General features: G+C 40.4%; 1 protein-coding gene across 1 annotated transcript in view; it reads right to left on the reverse strand.

Moving 5' to 3' along the window:
- Positions 1-426: 426 nt before the first annotated feature.
- Positions 427-15,928, reverse strand: part of LOC140519182 (uncharacterized) — a 237,613-nt gene continuing 222,111 nt past the window's right edge. The window contains 5 exon segments of the mRNA XM_072631982.1: positions 427-2,468; positions 3,055-3,168; positions 4,680-4,806; positions 5,159-5,248; positions 6,742-6,758. Of these exon segments, the coding sequence (XP_072488083.1) occupies positions 1,489-2,468; positions 3,055-3,168; positions 4,680-4,806; positions 5,159-5,248; positions 6,742-6,758 (1,328 nt within the window). The 3' untranslated portion in view covers positions 427-1,488.

A 15,928-nucleotide genomic window follows, 5' to 3' on the forward strand; every position in this document is an offset into this window, starting at 1 on the left:
TGTTTAGCCTGGAGAAGATAAGAGTTGGGGGTACATTATAATTGTCCTTAAGTATGTGAAGGGCGGTCACGTAGAGAAGGACTTGTTCTATTTGGCCCTAAAGGAAAGAACTAGGAACATTGGATGGAAATTGAAACAATGGGACAAATTTAGACTTAAATTCAGGAAAAACTGCCCACCAGCGTGACCTACTGTCTGAAAGAAGTCTGTCTAGAAAGGTGGTGACTTTTGCCTCCTTAGAGGTCTTTAAGTAATAGCTGGATGACCACTTTTTGGGTACATTATAGTGTAGATTCCTTTCATGCATAGATTGGACTAGATGGCTAAGTCTCCTACAATTCACAAATTCTATGATTCTGTGAAAATATTAGGAATCAAAATTGGAGGCCATAGAAAGGGTAATGAAAACATACATGATAGAGATAGTGGACTTCAACATTTTAATAACACCAAATCATGTAATAAAACCCTCGTATAAGATACTGTTCACAGATATGAATTACAAGTGGGGAGGTCACGTAGAAAGTACAAGGGATAACAGCTGGGCATCTTTCTGCTGCATTGCTGCCCACATGTCAAAAGACCTAGAGGAAACCCTATCATTTGGGTTGGGCTTTCCTTGGATGAAGAATTTATGAAAAAGACTTAGATACAAGTCATAAAAGAAAGTAAAGGATATAGGGGCAATGATCTGAATTGCTGGACAGAGTACTCACATTAATGTGACAAGAGATCCACTGAAGCAACAAAATACTAACTTGTATAAATTTAATCAATAAAAACATTCAAATAAAGAATATGTATATTTTTAAAAATAAGACTGTATGTGAAACTTTAAACTCACAGGTATCTTAAAAATACTTAAAATGTGTATATTAAAAAGATATCAAAATAATCTTGTTACCATTCCCCCCTTTAAATTTTTTATGGATTTTATTATAACTTAGTCAGCATCTAAATAGTTTTGATTCTTCTTTCTTTTCTAAGCAGAACTTTATATGTCTTCTGATACTTCTTTGTGGTCTTCATATTTGTCACTTCTGATACTGCAATAATAGTCCTCTATGTTAATACACTAAATTTCCCAATGCACTAAGAATAGGTTTGTAGAGATAGGCCTTTCTTTTCCCTCTCCTCCCCAAACCACCCTCCTTTTCTACCATATGTAACATTCTTAGGTATAGTTATGGCACTACAATAACTAAATAAAAAGGTACAAAGTTTTATAGATATTATGTAATGCTTTCAAAAGGAGGCACCAATTCATGGGTCTATCAGTAGTGTTAGAGTGTGTCTATTTTTCACAGCCTTTCCAATACTGAATTTTATCCTTTTAAAAACACGGTTGACAATATTATCAGCTTTGGGGAGGGACGTATGAAAATATTTCTTTTGGGTAGCACCAATCTTGAGCAAACTTGACTCTTTAGTATTTCACAAAGTGATAAACCTAATTGAGGTTTTGCCTAAGACACCATATTCTCAGGGTTACTCTCTGGCATAACGTCGCTGATGTTGGATGATCGATGCCTTGCTACAAAAAGTTTTCCCACACACACTGCATAAATAGGGTTTCTCTCCAGAATGGGTTTTCTGATGTCGAGTAAGTGATGGAAAGTCAAAGAACATTTTTCCACATTCATCACATCCAAAGGCCTTCTCTTGAGTATGGATCCTCTGATGTAGAGAAAGGGATGAATGCCTAGCAAAGGCTTTTCCACACTTATCACATTCATAGGGCTTCTCTCCAGTATGAATTCTTTCATGAATTATAAGGGATGAAGGGTTTAAGAATGGTTTCCCACATTCACTACATTTATAGGGACTGTCTCCTGTATGAGTCATATGATGTCTCATTATGGCACTTCTATGTCTGAAAGCTTTTCCACACTCATTACATTTATAAGGCTTCTCTCCAGTATGAATTCGTTCATGTTCAGTAAGGGATGAATGTTTAGAGAAGGCTTTTCCACATTCACCACATTCATAGGGCTTCTCTCCAGTATGAATTCGCTTATGGGAAGTAAGGTAAGAATGGTTCAAGAAGGACTTTCCACATTCCTTACATTTATAAGGCTTTTTTCCAGTATGTGTTAGCAGATGTCGCGTTAGATTGCATTTCCAGCTAAAGATTTTCCCACATTCATTACACTCATAGGGACTCTCGCCAGTGTGACTTCTCTGATGCTGCATAATAGACGAGCAGTCAACAGTTTCTCCACATTGGTTATATTCTTGCCCCTTAGTGGTGTTCTGCGGGGGAATAATTAATAGTTGCCTAGAATCTCTCTCATGGGAAAGGAATGTCTCCCATGTCTCCCCTTCAGAGTTTTCCTTCTTCCTGTCCAATGGGCCACCAGGTACATGAACTCTTCTACATGCAGAGTTAACTGTTAATATTCCTAATGATTCTTCTTCTAAAACTTTCTGCTTTAGAAATGACTTCTGGGTCTCACAACTCTTCCAGTCTGAAACCAAGAGAAAACACAACTATAATCTGTTCTCTCTGCTGTAAAAAAAAGAAAAAGTTCTAGTAGAAAGGATAATGAAACTGAAAATAATGCCCCCAAAACACCTAGACAGGTAGAATATAGGAAGCAGGAAACAAAAATGGATATTGGGTACCTTGCTTATTAAGAAACCTGAGAAAAATGACTAGCTCCCTAAGCGAAGTGAGTAGCAAACGTGAAATCCACGACTGTGCCAGAGCAATGTGGAGTCCAATGAGCAGAAGGGGCAAAGAATGCATTAGACGATGGAATCCAGAAAAATGAACTTTCAGTCAGTAAGGAAGGTGGGGCCAGGAGAAGGTAAGTTGAGAAGAAGTGCCAGGAGACAGTAAAAGACACATGAAAAGAGAAGAAAAGGAATCGCAACTGAGGAGAATGTGCCACTTCACTATGAGAAAGAAAGGAGACCCAGCCGTCCTGCCTGGGCTGTCCATGGCAGTAACAACTGTCATAGGTCCTGAGACCTCTGAGAAGAGTGACCTCTCACCAAAGCGTGAGGCTCTGCTTCCAGTGATTTCTTTATTTCTGGTTCTTAATCACTCACCTGAATAAGACGTTTTTGGCAACTCTCTTTCTTTAGCTCTTGGCAGACAAAGTAACCACGGCTCTTTGCCTTGTTCCAATTGGAAGATGATATCAGGCTTAGATATGGGAAGTCCTATTGGTGGAAAGGAAATGTCAGTATCAGCCAACATTTCTATGGATGGCACTTTTTGAAAATCCTTTACATACACTGTCACAATGTTATTATACATCCATGAAGTCAGTGTGCTAGGCATCATTATCTCCCCCTTTAGAAACGTGGAATGGAAGCCCATGGAGGCTAAGTGACTTAGTCATGGTCACAGAGCTTTGTACAAAAACACAGAACTGTTCCAGAAGTCACGAATGTAATTTTGACACAGACATACTCATATATGCTCCTTAACTTTTTACAATATCTTGGTCTTTTTACTCACTCTTGGGCTCTGGGAAATATTTTTTATAATTACTGATGTGGCAGTAGCACTACAGAACCAGCGAGGACCCAGACCATCCCACCGCAAACATGCCCCACATTTTTATACACCTCTGAGTCCCTCAGCTCTCTGTCTGGAGGTAGACTGGGAGTCCTTTGGAATTGTGCTGGGTCCTCGCATTAATCAGAGCTCCAAAGGCTTCTGATGGTGACTGATTATTTTTACAATATTGCTGTTTCTGTGGGAATTGTTCTCTTGGTTTTGTTCACTTGCTTGAGAGTGTCCACTGGGTTCCCTCCCTTGCTATGGTCTTGTTCTTTATTTTGTCATGTTCAGCTTCCAGGTATTCTGATACTGAGTGCCTAAAAGACCTTGAGTGTACTGGCCCCCGACTAATTTAGGTAGCTCCCCCCTCCAAAAAAAAGTTTCCCTCTTCTAGCAGGCTCCATAATAATCTCTGGGGCTTGTGTTTATACAGGCCTTACAGCTCTTCATTTTCTTTAGTCTAGTCACCTCCTTGTCACCTTCCTAAGTCAGGCTACCTCTCTGTAGCACATCCTATCCTCCAATACAGGTTTTAGAATAAAAAGCTTCTCTTCTCCTTAGGGCACATACCCAAAATACTAAAAAACACAATAAAACAAAATACACAGATAATGCAGTCATCACTTTTGTAATTTCAGTTTCCCCCTTCCACCCAGGACTCAGGAAATTCTATTTTTTTCCTCTGTCCATTGTCCCATATTCTGTAGCACTGGCCTATATGCTTCTCTGTACACCTTAATGCCTACTGGATGTTCTGTTCTCCCATCATCCTGAGCTATTCCAAGAAGCTCTGCTCCATGCCCTTGTCTTCCCACTCTGACAGTTTTTGACTCAACAGGTGACTCCTTTTAAATCCAAGAACTTCTTGTACCCTGTACTTGCTCCTCTACTTTTTCTTATTCTGGAGACTCAGATCTCTTTAAAAAGTCTCCAGCGTTCCACCTTTCCCTAAACAGCAAGACTTCATTGTTACCTTCAGTTATATGCCAGCACAGCAAGGTTTCAAAGAAGTTTCTGTAAGTATCCCTTGTGTGATCACACTTTTAGACACAGTCACAGTGAAATATAAATACCTCTAGGCATATCTCTGTATTCACTCCCATTTAACAGAGGAATGGTTTAAGATGGGGCAGATGCTAGATCACAGGGTAGAAGCCTCTCTTACCCAATGAAACGAGGTTTCTATAGTTCTCCAGCATCACATCTTTGTACAGGTTCCTCTGAGTAGGGCTCAGTTGCCCCCACTCCTCCTGGCTAAAGTTCACAGCCACATCCTTGAATGTCACTGATTCCTAAAATACAAAGACATCCTTGCTCTGTCATGGAAGCTATAACCCCAAGGGAAGAGGTAAAATTAAAAACTTTTGGAGAGACAGAGGGCATTGATAGGAAGTGGTCCTGGCAGTGTTAAGAGCTCAGGGTAATGTGAGGTAGGGGGAAAAGTAGAGGCCTGTGACCTAAGGTAGAAGGACCCTTGACTCTGTGTCACTGTGCCTATCACTGAGCCCTCCTGAAGAAGGGCCTTGTTAATGAGAGATATTCTTCACACCCCATCTGGGGAAAGAAGATCCATGGAGAGTGGAGAAAGCTGCCAAACTGGAAATTGTGACAACATTTCTGGAGAGAGAGAAAAGCCCCATTCACCTGGTACCTGACAGCCAGGAACATGGGCATTATTCCCTCTTCTTCTGTCCTTTTTCTCTCACAAAAAGGCAGAGTCCTGAGAACTGGGGGCTAGGAAAGAAAAGAAAAAGACACTGAGGGGTCTGGTCTTGTTTTATGGTGATTCCACAGACTACTTATGAAAATCATTTCTCATTATTTCTTAGAAAAACACAACATACATTATACCCTACCTATGTCACATCATTCTTGGCTAAGTCATAAGAAATAAGAGATAGACAAGTATGCAAAACAGCAACAAATGACACTTTTTTTAATGGTAAGGAATTCTAGCTATTGCTCATTTCACAGATAAAAAGATTTAAGAAGGAAAGGTAAGAAACCTCTAAAGAGATCTCTCTAGATTTTTGGAGTGCAGGACAATGAATGGATTATGCTCTTAATAGAAGCAGCCTGTTCTTTCTCTGGCTTTACCTTTCATCCTATGGTTATGTACAGTGAGCTAAATCTCAGCTGAACAACCCAGAGGTTCCACAGCTACTACTAATTTTCTCTGATACCAGAGGTACTGTATTGGTGACAGTACAGTGGTCCTTGCCTGGCTCCCATCTTTATGATGTCCCCTCAGTTCAGTCATCCTTGGCAATATGATAATTTACAACCAGGTCATCTAATAGCTGCACAAATGAAGGAAAGAAGGTGTTATAAAATAAGTCACTCTTCCCCTCTGTGGCTCCAACCAGTGCAGAGATGGTCTCCATTGAGGAATGGGTTTAAAAGATTCGTCTTCAGTGAAAATGAAAGGAGAGAAAACTAGAGGATATGATATAGAAGCCGAATGATGTGAAAATTGGGAAAATCAAGTTAATTCTGTTACTAATTCCATTCTGTATCACTGCCAACATTTTTGTAACTGCCTAAGTCATATTTCATTTGTCTCAGAGTTTAGTCTATAAATTCAACTTTCTTGTAAATCACACATTTTCTTTGAGTTAAGTTTAGAAGTTCAATTCTCCTGCTTATCTTGCCTCAAGTAAATCTGTTAGCTTTGAAGGATGCAGGTAAACACCAGGGAGTCTGGTCCACTACGTCTCAAATGTACTTGCGGGTTGACTCAAACAATGAACATCAGTGACAGGATGGAAGGGGATTGTTGCTAACTGCTCATTCTTAATTTCCAGCCAATCATATTGTTGCCTCATGCCTGTCATGCTTCAGATTGTGTAACCAATTATATTGTTTTCTTTATCTATGATGCTACAAGCTTTGTAACCAATCCTGGAGGAAAACATTTCCCATTTATGATGCTGCCTTCTAGTTTTTGGATGCTCCTGTAAAAATTTGTCTGTAAAAATGGTCTCTTTGCCCTTATTTGGGGTCTTTTGGCTTGCTGAGGAGCTAAAGAACCTTTTTATTGGCCATTGCTAACATTACTAGTAAACCGAACTTGTTTGGAACTTTGTGCCTCAGTTTGCCTTAATTTTGATAGTAACAAATGAATCCTTAAATATGCTCACTCAGTAAGAACAGGGAAAAGTAATCATCTGGTTGTGGCCCTTTTCCTTTCCCCAAGTTTTGATTTGGTTTTTTTTAACCATTCTCACCTCTATTTGGTAAAGGCCTTTGGATCAAATTCTCCACCTTCTCACTGTTCTCTGGACATCATGCTTCCAATCCAACTCCTTGGCCATGATGGTCAGAAATTACCCTGGTACTAGAAGGAACGGAATTTTCTTTGTATGAATCTCTAGCTTCAAGCATGGACATCCCATCTCCTGTAATAGGTCTGGTGTCTGTCAAAGACTTGGTCCCTCCTGGTATTGAAACTACCTGAAGATCCATCAAATGTGTCTTCTTGATGTATTTCTAGGCTGAATGGAATTCTCTTCAGGAACCCAAGTTTTCCCTGTAGAGTAAGGAATTAAGGAATCTGGAGATCAACAAAGGATTAGGTTCTTGCCCAAATGGATTTTTGGGGAAGTAGGGATGGGGGAAGAGAGAATAAATATTTTTCTCACTGACACAGCACAAGTCCTCTGGAGCCACAAAGGCTGGATCACTAGTTTCTATCAAGGACTGATAAAATGATAAAGGGGGGAAAATCAACACTACGGAAATATAAACCATAATTGCTTGGTTCAGCCTCAAGGAAATGCATGTAAAGAAAGTCAATGATCCAAACAGAAAAATCACTTACAATATGAACATAAAGAAGCAATGTGGAATTACTTTTGGCAAGCATAGAGTCCTACTGAGATCTTTTTTTTTTTTTTTTTGGCAAGGCAATGGGGTTAAGTGACTTTTCCACGCTGGAGTCAAGTGCCTGAGACTGGATTTGAACTCAGGTCCTCCTGATTCTACAGCCACTGCTCTATCCACTGTGCCACCTAGCTTCCCCCCACTGTGATCTTTCGGAAGTAAAATATTAGGATCTCAAATTTGTAGAAAATTGAAGAAGTGTAAATGGTTAACTACATTTTTCAAGACTTGACATTTAAAAGCTACTAATTATTTATTAAAAGAAAAATCTATCTGCTTATAGTAATATATACTATATCTTAAAACAGCATTTTAATATATAATGATGTAAATTAGCTTATTCTCATAAAACTGTTATATATCTTTGATAAATACTGCTCATTATAATCGTCATTTTAATGTAAAACCCTGCCTTGAGTGTAGGTACTGCTTTCTGTCTCTCTTTATGTTCCCCAACTCTGAATACAAAGTGCCTGGAACACAGTAAAGTGCTGAATAAATGTTTATTGACTCATAACAGTATACGGTAATTTATAAGGCAATAAGGTAGAACATTCTAGCCTTTTCCATGAAGATTTTCACAAGTCTATAAGATCCAGGCTTGTGTCAAACTGGTACAGTTGGCTAATAGGAATCTTTAAAGGGCAACAATTCTCCAAACAACTGCTTGAATATTCAATAATAAAAATGTTTCTAATAGATCTGATCACTAAAAATAAAATTAAGTGAATCAGTTAATTTGCTTCAATACCTATGTGTCCATCCACATATGAAACAAAGACCATATACTTACACAGATATATGCACATATGTGAAACATTAGAGATTCTCATTCCCTTCGATCTTAAGCAGGTGGACAAACAAAATCCCCTGCTCCCACAGATTTAGTTCAAATACTAAGATATACATGCTCTTTAAGCCCTCAGTTTCATTACCCCTTACACCTTCACTTTCTATGGATGAATTTATAGCTGAGATCATCAAGTTACAATTCACCAGATTACCATTTTACCTCAGAGAGACTGTATCTCTGCTCTCACACTTTCCTTTGGTCTGTGAGGAGGAGGTAATTGTTCAAGATACGTTTTATTGGTGTCTGGTGCCGTTACTTCAATCGCTTGTATGGGAAACAATTTTCTCCTCCTCTTTTTTAAAGCCAGTCTCCATAGATCTGAATTTCATTACCTTCCACAGCCTCTAACATACAAGTCCCAAAGTAATCATCACCAACCTTTGAATCTCTAATCTCTTCTGTACTTTTAATCTGATGTGTAAACTTGATTGTTAAACCAAACTTTATATTTGTCCCTAGTAAATTTCACCTTATTATATTTGGTTCTGGGCTGTCAGGATTTTTTTTGTTTTTTGATGCTGATTCAGATTCAAAGAATTAGTTATCCTTACTATCTTTGTGCCACATGCAAATTTGACACATGTAATTTATGCTTTTGCTCAAGAAATAAAGCAGCATGACACAGTAGAAAAGACTTTAGATTTAGAGCCAGAGAACCTCAATTTAAATTCTGTTTTTTTAACTGACTACACATGTGATTTTGGGCAAATCACTTAACTTTCCTGGGCTTTAATATTCTTATTTATAAAGGGAAGGAGATAGACCAGATGACCTCTGAGGTTCTTTCAAGCTATAAATCTATGATCCTATGCTAGGATCTTACAAATGATTAAAATGTTAAGGGTGTAAGCCAAATGAAGATCCCTGGAGCACTCCACTAGAGACCTCCTTCCAGGTCAAACTCTCATTATTCTTTGCAACTGACCCTTTGATGAATACTAGTATATTGTCCAGTCCTTATTTATCTATCTTGTCCACAAGCATAACACATAGAACCTTTCCCAAAATTTAGGCAAACTATAACTTCAATACTCCTTTGATCTATCCATCTAAATTAACTTAGTCAAAAAGGAAAATGTGGTTAATATGGCATATCTATCTAGGGGAATTAGAAAAGGCTTCAAGATGGCATTTAAGCTGGGCCATCAAAGAAAGACTTTCCTGATTGTTAACTCTAGAAAGGTGTTTCCCCTCTCTCTTTCCTTCTCCCACTCCTATCTGTGGATGTCTGTCAAGGTTCTGTCTCTGCCTTCTACACTTTTCTCCATACATAATTTCTATGGTTCTCTCACAGCTTCAATTATACTTTCCATGTTGAAGATTCCTAAGTAATACATATGCTCAACTCTAAACTCTCCAGCATAAAGAGAATTCTTCTAGGGGCCAGATGTTAAGGAAGAAGTATGACCAAAGCATTTGGTTAGATGTGCAGTTCAGGCAAGACTTCTGGGATACAGTACAGTAAGTACAGGGACACAGGTACAGTAAGACCTAAAGCCATCTCTATGAGTGGAGGAGATCATGAAGGAAGAAAGTATAAGAGGAGGCTGAAGGCAGAAGCCTCTGAAGGAGAAATGGAAGGAGGGATAGGGGCCACAGAAGTAATCAGAGAGGTAGGAGGGGAATCAGGACAGTGAATACCTTCAAAGCAAGCCAAGAGAGTAGAAGTTTATAGGAGTGAGTGATCACAAAAGTCACATGGTGAGAGACCTCATGTAGAATGGGAAGTGAGTAAGAAAATGGCCTTAGGAAATAGAAGGGATTTTTCCCAGACTTACTAGTAGAGTTATTTTCATAATTTTATTACTAAACAGTCCTCTTTATTAGTAAATTAGTTAGTCGCACTTAATAGTAAATAGTCAATTCAGTTAACAAATAAGTAGGAGCACCTTGTGACAGCTGAGTCCATTTAAATGTGTAGTGGGGTAGCCAGTTCATTACTACAACATTACTAATACCAGGACCACCTCTCAGGAGATGGCAGTGACCAAGCATGAGGTAGTGTTGACACCGTCCTGACTGAAAATTTTAAAGCCATCATTTATCAGCAATTTCTAAAACTGATTAACAGGAAATTGCCATAGGTGAGCAGACTTTGGATTGGAAGGGATGAGACAAAGAGGAAGGCAATAGGCAGAAGTTGGAAAAGCACTGGATTTTGAATCATAAGCTTCATGATTTACGAGCTATTTGAAATGGGCAAGTTAATTTTGCCTCTCCAGGCCTCAGTTTCCTCCTCTGTAAAATTTTGTGGTTATGGCACGATACAGTAGAAACGCCACTGGATTTTGAGCCATACACAAGACCTGGTTCAATCCCTGCCTCGGCCCCTCACCACCTGGTTAATATCGTCCACGTCATTTAACCGCCTAGGTGTCAGTTTCCTCATTTGTAACATTACAGGGCTGGAACTGATGACCTACACGTTCCCTTCTGCGTCTTACTACAGGAGCCTACCTAAAGTCCCTTCCAGATTCATAGCTTATTACACTAATTAAAAGTAGCTTTGGACAGTTTTTGTTCTCTCCTCTGCACTGACCAATACTTTAACCAGAGAGCTATGGCTTATCCCTTATTTATCAAGTAATAAACGTGCTGCTAGGAAAAGTCACCGACCAGAACGGACCTCAAAGTGCATTCCCCGCTCGGCTCCAAGCAAGCTTTCGTGAAGGGGGAGGGGCGGGGGGGGAACCGAGGAATTTTAGGTCCCTCTGACACCCTCCCTTCCTCCCCGCCCCCAAAACAGGGGCTGCAGAATAACAGCCGGCAGGAGCTGGGCTTTACTTCGGAAAAGGGGAGGGGGCCTACGTCCCACAGGGCAGAGACTGCAGTAGGAGTCTGAAGACACTGGTGCGAATCCTACCATGCCTCGGATCCCGAGAGGAAACCCCGCTCCCCGCCCCCATTCCCCCTGTGTCTGCTGACCCCTCTTCCCTCGGGCCACACACGGGGACACCCATAATATATACGGACATACGAACAGACAGTGCGGATACACACACCTACACAGACACACACACAGACACACACAGACACACACAGACACACAGACACACACACACAGACACACACAGACACACACAGACACACAGACACACACACACACACAGACACAGACACACACACACACACACACACACACACACACACACACACACACACACACACACACACACACACACACACACACAGCTTGCCGGCTTACGGTTTTACCACCGTCCCACCGAATTCAGTCCACACAAGTCCGGGTCTTCAGGACCCACACTGAGCGACGCCTGCGCACACTCTAACGCCCTGCGCGGACTCTACTTCCCGGCAGCCTCAGCAGCTTCGGTCCCTAAGGGTTGTAAGGGTGTTGGACCACTCAATATTCGAAAGATCTTCTGGGAAATTGAGTCCAGGTCCCCGTGCCCTGGGACTATAATTTCTCTGGGAAATGTAGTCTTGGATTTCCCTCTGCGCAGGCTCATAGAGGGTCGAGACTGTGAGAGGGTAAGAAGAACCTCTGCCTGGAGCTGGGAGAAGGGGCTAAAGGCGAAGACGGAGAGGGGGCGGGGCAGAGACTCGGTCACCATGGTAACTGCCACTGGTGGCCCCTGTCCTCTTGAGTTTTGTTTCTGGATCTGTCCTGCTGCGAACAGGTGCTGTCCTGTCCCGGTCTGCCCGTGTCATTTACGGATGGGGAGACCGAGGCCCAGAGATAGCTAGAAAGGAAGCGACTACCAGGACTTAGCTTCAGAGCCCGGACCTGAAGCCGAACTGGCCCCAGGATACCCAGGAAAGGGAAAAGCCTGGAATCCCTTGGGGCCTTGACCTCTTCCACCCTTAGATTCTTTTTAAAAAACATTTACACATTTTTCCTTTTATTTTATGAACTTTGAAAAAAATAAAACGAGCATTTCCATATACACTGAAACAGAGGTAATTGTAGAAAAAACTGAAAATGTGATGTAGCCACATTACTTTTGTTTCTGGACTTTCTCCTCTGGGTACACAGGTTAAGACCGTTCCTTATCCCAGGACACCCACACCTCTGCTTTGGCCCTGTGCTATTTGACATTTTATCAGATACTTAAATAAGCACACAGGAGGCATGCTTATCAAATGTACAAGTAGCACAAAGCTGAGAGGGACAGCCAGCATGTCAGGATCAGAAGAGAATATGGATAGGCTAGCTTGACATTGGGTTGAACCTTAATAGGACCAGTCGTCGAGTTTCAAAAAATTAATTTTACCAGTATAAGATGGAAGACATGTGTTTGCATATAAAAAGTCTAAAGATTTTAGTGAACTGCAAGCTCAGTATTAGGCAACTGTGTGATGCAGAAGTCAAAAAGAATTAATGTGCTCTTGGGAGCATATTGTGCATTGTGAGAAGCGCAGTGTCCAGGATCAGAGATGTGATAATCCTACACCCAGGCTCAGGAATGCTGTCTTCAGTCCTAAGTGACACCTTTTAGGATATTGACAAGGTGGAGACTATCCTGAGGAGGGGCAGCTAGGTGGTGCAGTGGATAGAGCACCAGTGAAGGAGTCAGGAGGACCTGAGTTCAAATCTCACCTCAGAGACTTGACACTCACTAGCTGTGTGACCTTGGGCAAGTCACTTAACCCCAACTGCTTCATCCTGGGTCATCTCCAGTCAACCTGATGAATATCTGGTCACTGGATTCAGATGGTTCTGGAGAAGTGAGGGTGGTGACCTGCACAGCCCTCCCTCACTCAAAACAAAGTCAAGTGCAAGTCACGTCATCATTTCTCTGATGGCATGGTCTTCTTTGGCAATGAAGGACGAACACACACACACACATCCTGAGGAAGAATATTGATACAGCAAAGGGCCATTTGATAGAGGAACTGGTTTGGTCTGGAGGAGACTTAGAAAAGACAAAATAGCTGTACTTCTTAAGTATTTGAAAATTTGTCACTTAGAAGGATTAAATATGCTCTGTTGGGCCTCAGATGGCAACACTAAGAGGAATGTTGGTGGAAGTTGCACTGGTAGATTTAGACTTGATGTCAGGGAAAAAAATCTTAAGAATTAAAACTTGTCAAAAGTTGAATTCACTGCGTCAGGACCTAGGTGAATCTCCCTCTTGGAAGGTCTTAAAGCAAATGTTACTGAGAATGTGGCGATGAGATTCTTATTCCTTTAATGGTTAGACTAGATAGACTGAGATTCTATCCATCTCTAAGATTCTGTAATTCTATAAGCTAGGTGGCCACAGTTGTTACTGGTAAGGTCGGTGACAGACTTGTGCAAGATAAACTGCATGGGAGAACTTTAAGAAGAGAAGACTGCTTATGAAGCTAAAGTAGATTGGACATGGAAACGGGAGACCTACCTTAGATTCCAGACTGTGACTCTAGGTAGAATACGTCACCTTTAAGAACTTGTTTCCTTATCTGTAAAATGGGAAGCTGGGGTCACACACAAGCCACCCCATAGGGTTGTTGTAAGGAAAACATTTTAGGTGGACCTTAGCGTTATAAAAATATGAACTACTATTTTATATTAATGCTGCATAAGATCAGATATGAAGTGATAAAAGCCTTAACTATGGAGGTATCAGTGGAAATAGAAAGGAAGACATAAGTATGAGAGAAATTAAAAATAAAGGGGATCTATCACAGGAGTCTTCTTGGTAGACGATGATTTTACTGGGTGGTGAGCCTTTGTTTGAGGACTTTGACTGTAGCTCTCTATGAAGGGTGTAGACGTGTCCACTGATCCTCCTAGATGTAGTTAGGCCTCATTTAGGATAAATGATTGAGTCTCAATAATTGAGAATGAAATGACTGGCTCCTGGGAGTCATTCCTTTGTGCAATGATCAGAAACAAAACAAAGCAAAAAGTGGTCAGTTGCAGAGTTAGCCTGAGCTGCTAGATTCTGAAAGAGCAACAAAGAAAGCACCTGTGGTCAAGGGAATACTCCTTGAACTCTACAAACCATAGAAATTGCTGATGGCTACTTTGGGGCAGAGGCATTTGGTAATTCCATGTGACCTGAAAGGAAGCTTACTGATCCAAACCATAGAGACACAGTGGTGTAATCTTTCAGCCCACTAAACAGAAGCAGTGGCAAAGGCTGTAATCCTAACTACTGGGAAGCTTGAGGCTGGTAGACCTTTTGAGCTCAGAGTTCTGAGCTGCATTGGGCTATGCCAATCAAATGAATATACTATGTCTGGAAACAACACAGTGAGCTTTCTGGAGCAGGAGGCCACTAAGATGCCTAAGGACAAACAATTTGGCCAAGACTGAAAACAAGAAAGGTCAAAACTCCCAGACTGATCAGTAGTAGGATCAGGCCAATGAGCAGTTTCTGAACAACCAGCCTGAGTGAAAGGAGAATTAGTCTTAAAAAAAAATATGAGAAAATAGAAAAGGCATTTCCTGAGTAGCACTGGCATTTGGGGTAGAAGATTATGAATATCTTTGACTATCAGCAGCAATTGAATAAAGAAGGGAATAAAGTTATGCCATCAGGAAGGGAAAAACCTGCAAACAAACAAAAAAAATCATGGATTTTGTCTTCTATTATTGCCATAAATTTTCTTTCAGATAGTACAAATTGGATAGGATTATCTTTTCTAATCCCAAGAGCATTTCCCATGGAGAAGAGGTCACTTAGAATAGTATCATAAAGTAAAACGTCTTCATGAATTCCTCTGACTAAAAACATAAAACAACACACCAATATGAAATAGCTAAAATGAAATCTAATGCCAATCCTACACCCAAAAGATTTTCAACTCTGAAGAACTGTTAGAGTCTATATTTTAACAACCAAAAAAACCCCCAGAGTAACCTAAAATTTATTTAGTGCCTACCAAGTGGCAGGCACTAAGTTAAACACTGAGAATATAAAGAGAAGAAAAATCAAAAACCAACCCACAACCTGTTCTCTAGCTCATAGTCTAATGAGATGGACTTTATTGGAGGAAGCATGCATGCTATGTTTGTCCTTTTCAATATACTGAACCTGTTAACTTCTGTTGACATCTCAGTTCTTTTGAGCAGCAATCTGACCTTTATTTTCAGTATTTTAGAGAAAAATTTTTGTAGACTTTCCTGAAATATAGTGATCAGACTCAGAATTTATCTATTTTCACAGGATTTTCAAGAACCCAACAGTTTTCAATTTGTTTTCATGATCTGTTGTCTTGATCCTTCACCTTTGGCAAAGCTTCCAGAACTTTTCTAGTTGAGCAACTCTGGGTTTGTTTGTTTTAGTATTGTTTCGGCTATTCTGTTCTAAAGTAAAGTCATCATTTTTGTGAGAGACATACTCTACCTGGAGTCACTCTGGAATCTAAGGTGGGATTCAAAATCAGGTCTCCTGTTTCCATCTCCAGCCTACTTTACCTTCATAAGTGGTCTTCCTGTCTTAAAGTTGTCCCCCATAGTCTGCCTTACACGCTGCTGTCATTTTGTGAGGGACACTGTTCTACTTATATTTCCATTGATATTTCTAAGCCAGCCATCATTTCCTAGGAATACTGAGTAGCTTTTAGTTTCTTTTTAAAAGTGATTTCATGTTTATATTACCCTTTGATCTGTCTTGCAGTAATTTCAGCGGCTTCTGAGGCTGCAGACAGAACTATATCATTTTCTTTTTCATTTTAGCTTTATCTCCTCTGAATCTATAACTTTCATTCAATTTGTTGGAACTTTA

The sequence above is a fragment of the Notamacropus eugenii genome, chromosome 1 (genome assembly GCF_028372415.1).
Source record: "Notamacropus eugenii isolate mMacEug1 chromosome 1, mMacEug1.pri_v2, whole genome shotgun sequence".
Taxonomy (NCBI): Eukaryota; Metazoa; Chordata; class Mammalia; order Diprotodontia; family Macropodidae; genus Notamacropus; species Notamacropus eugenii.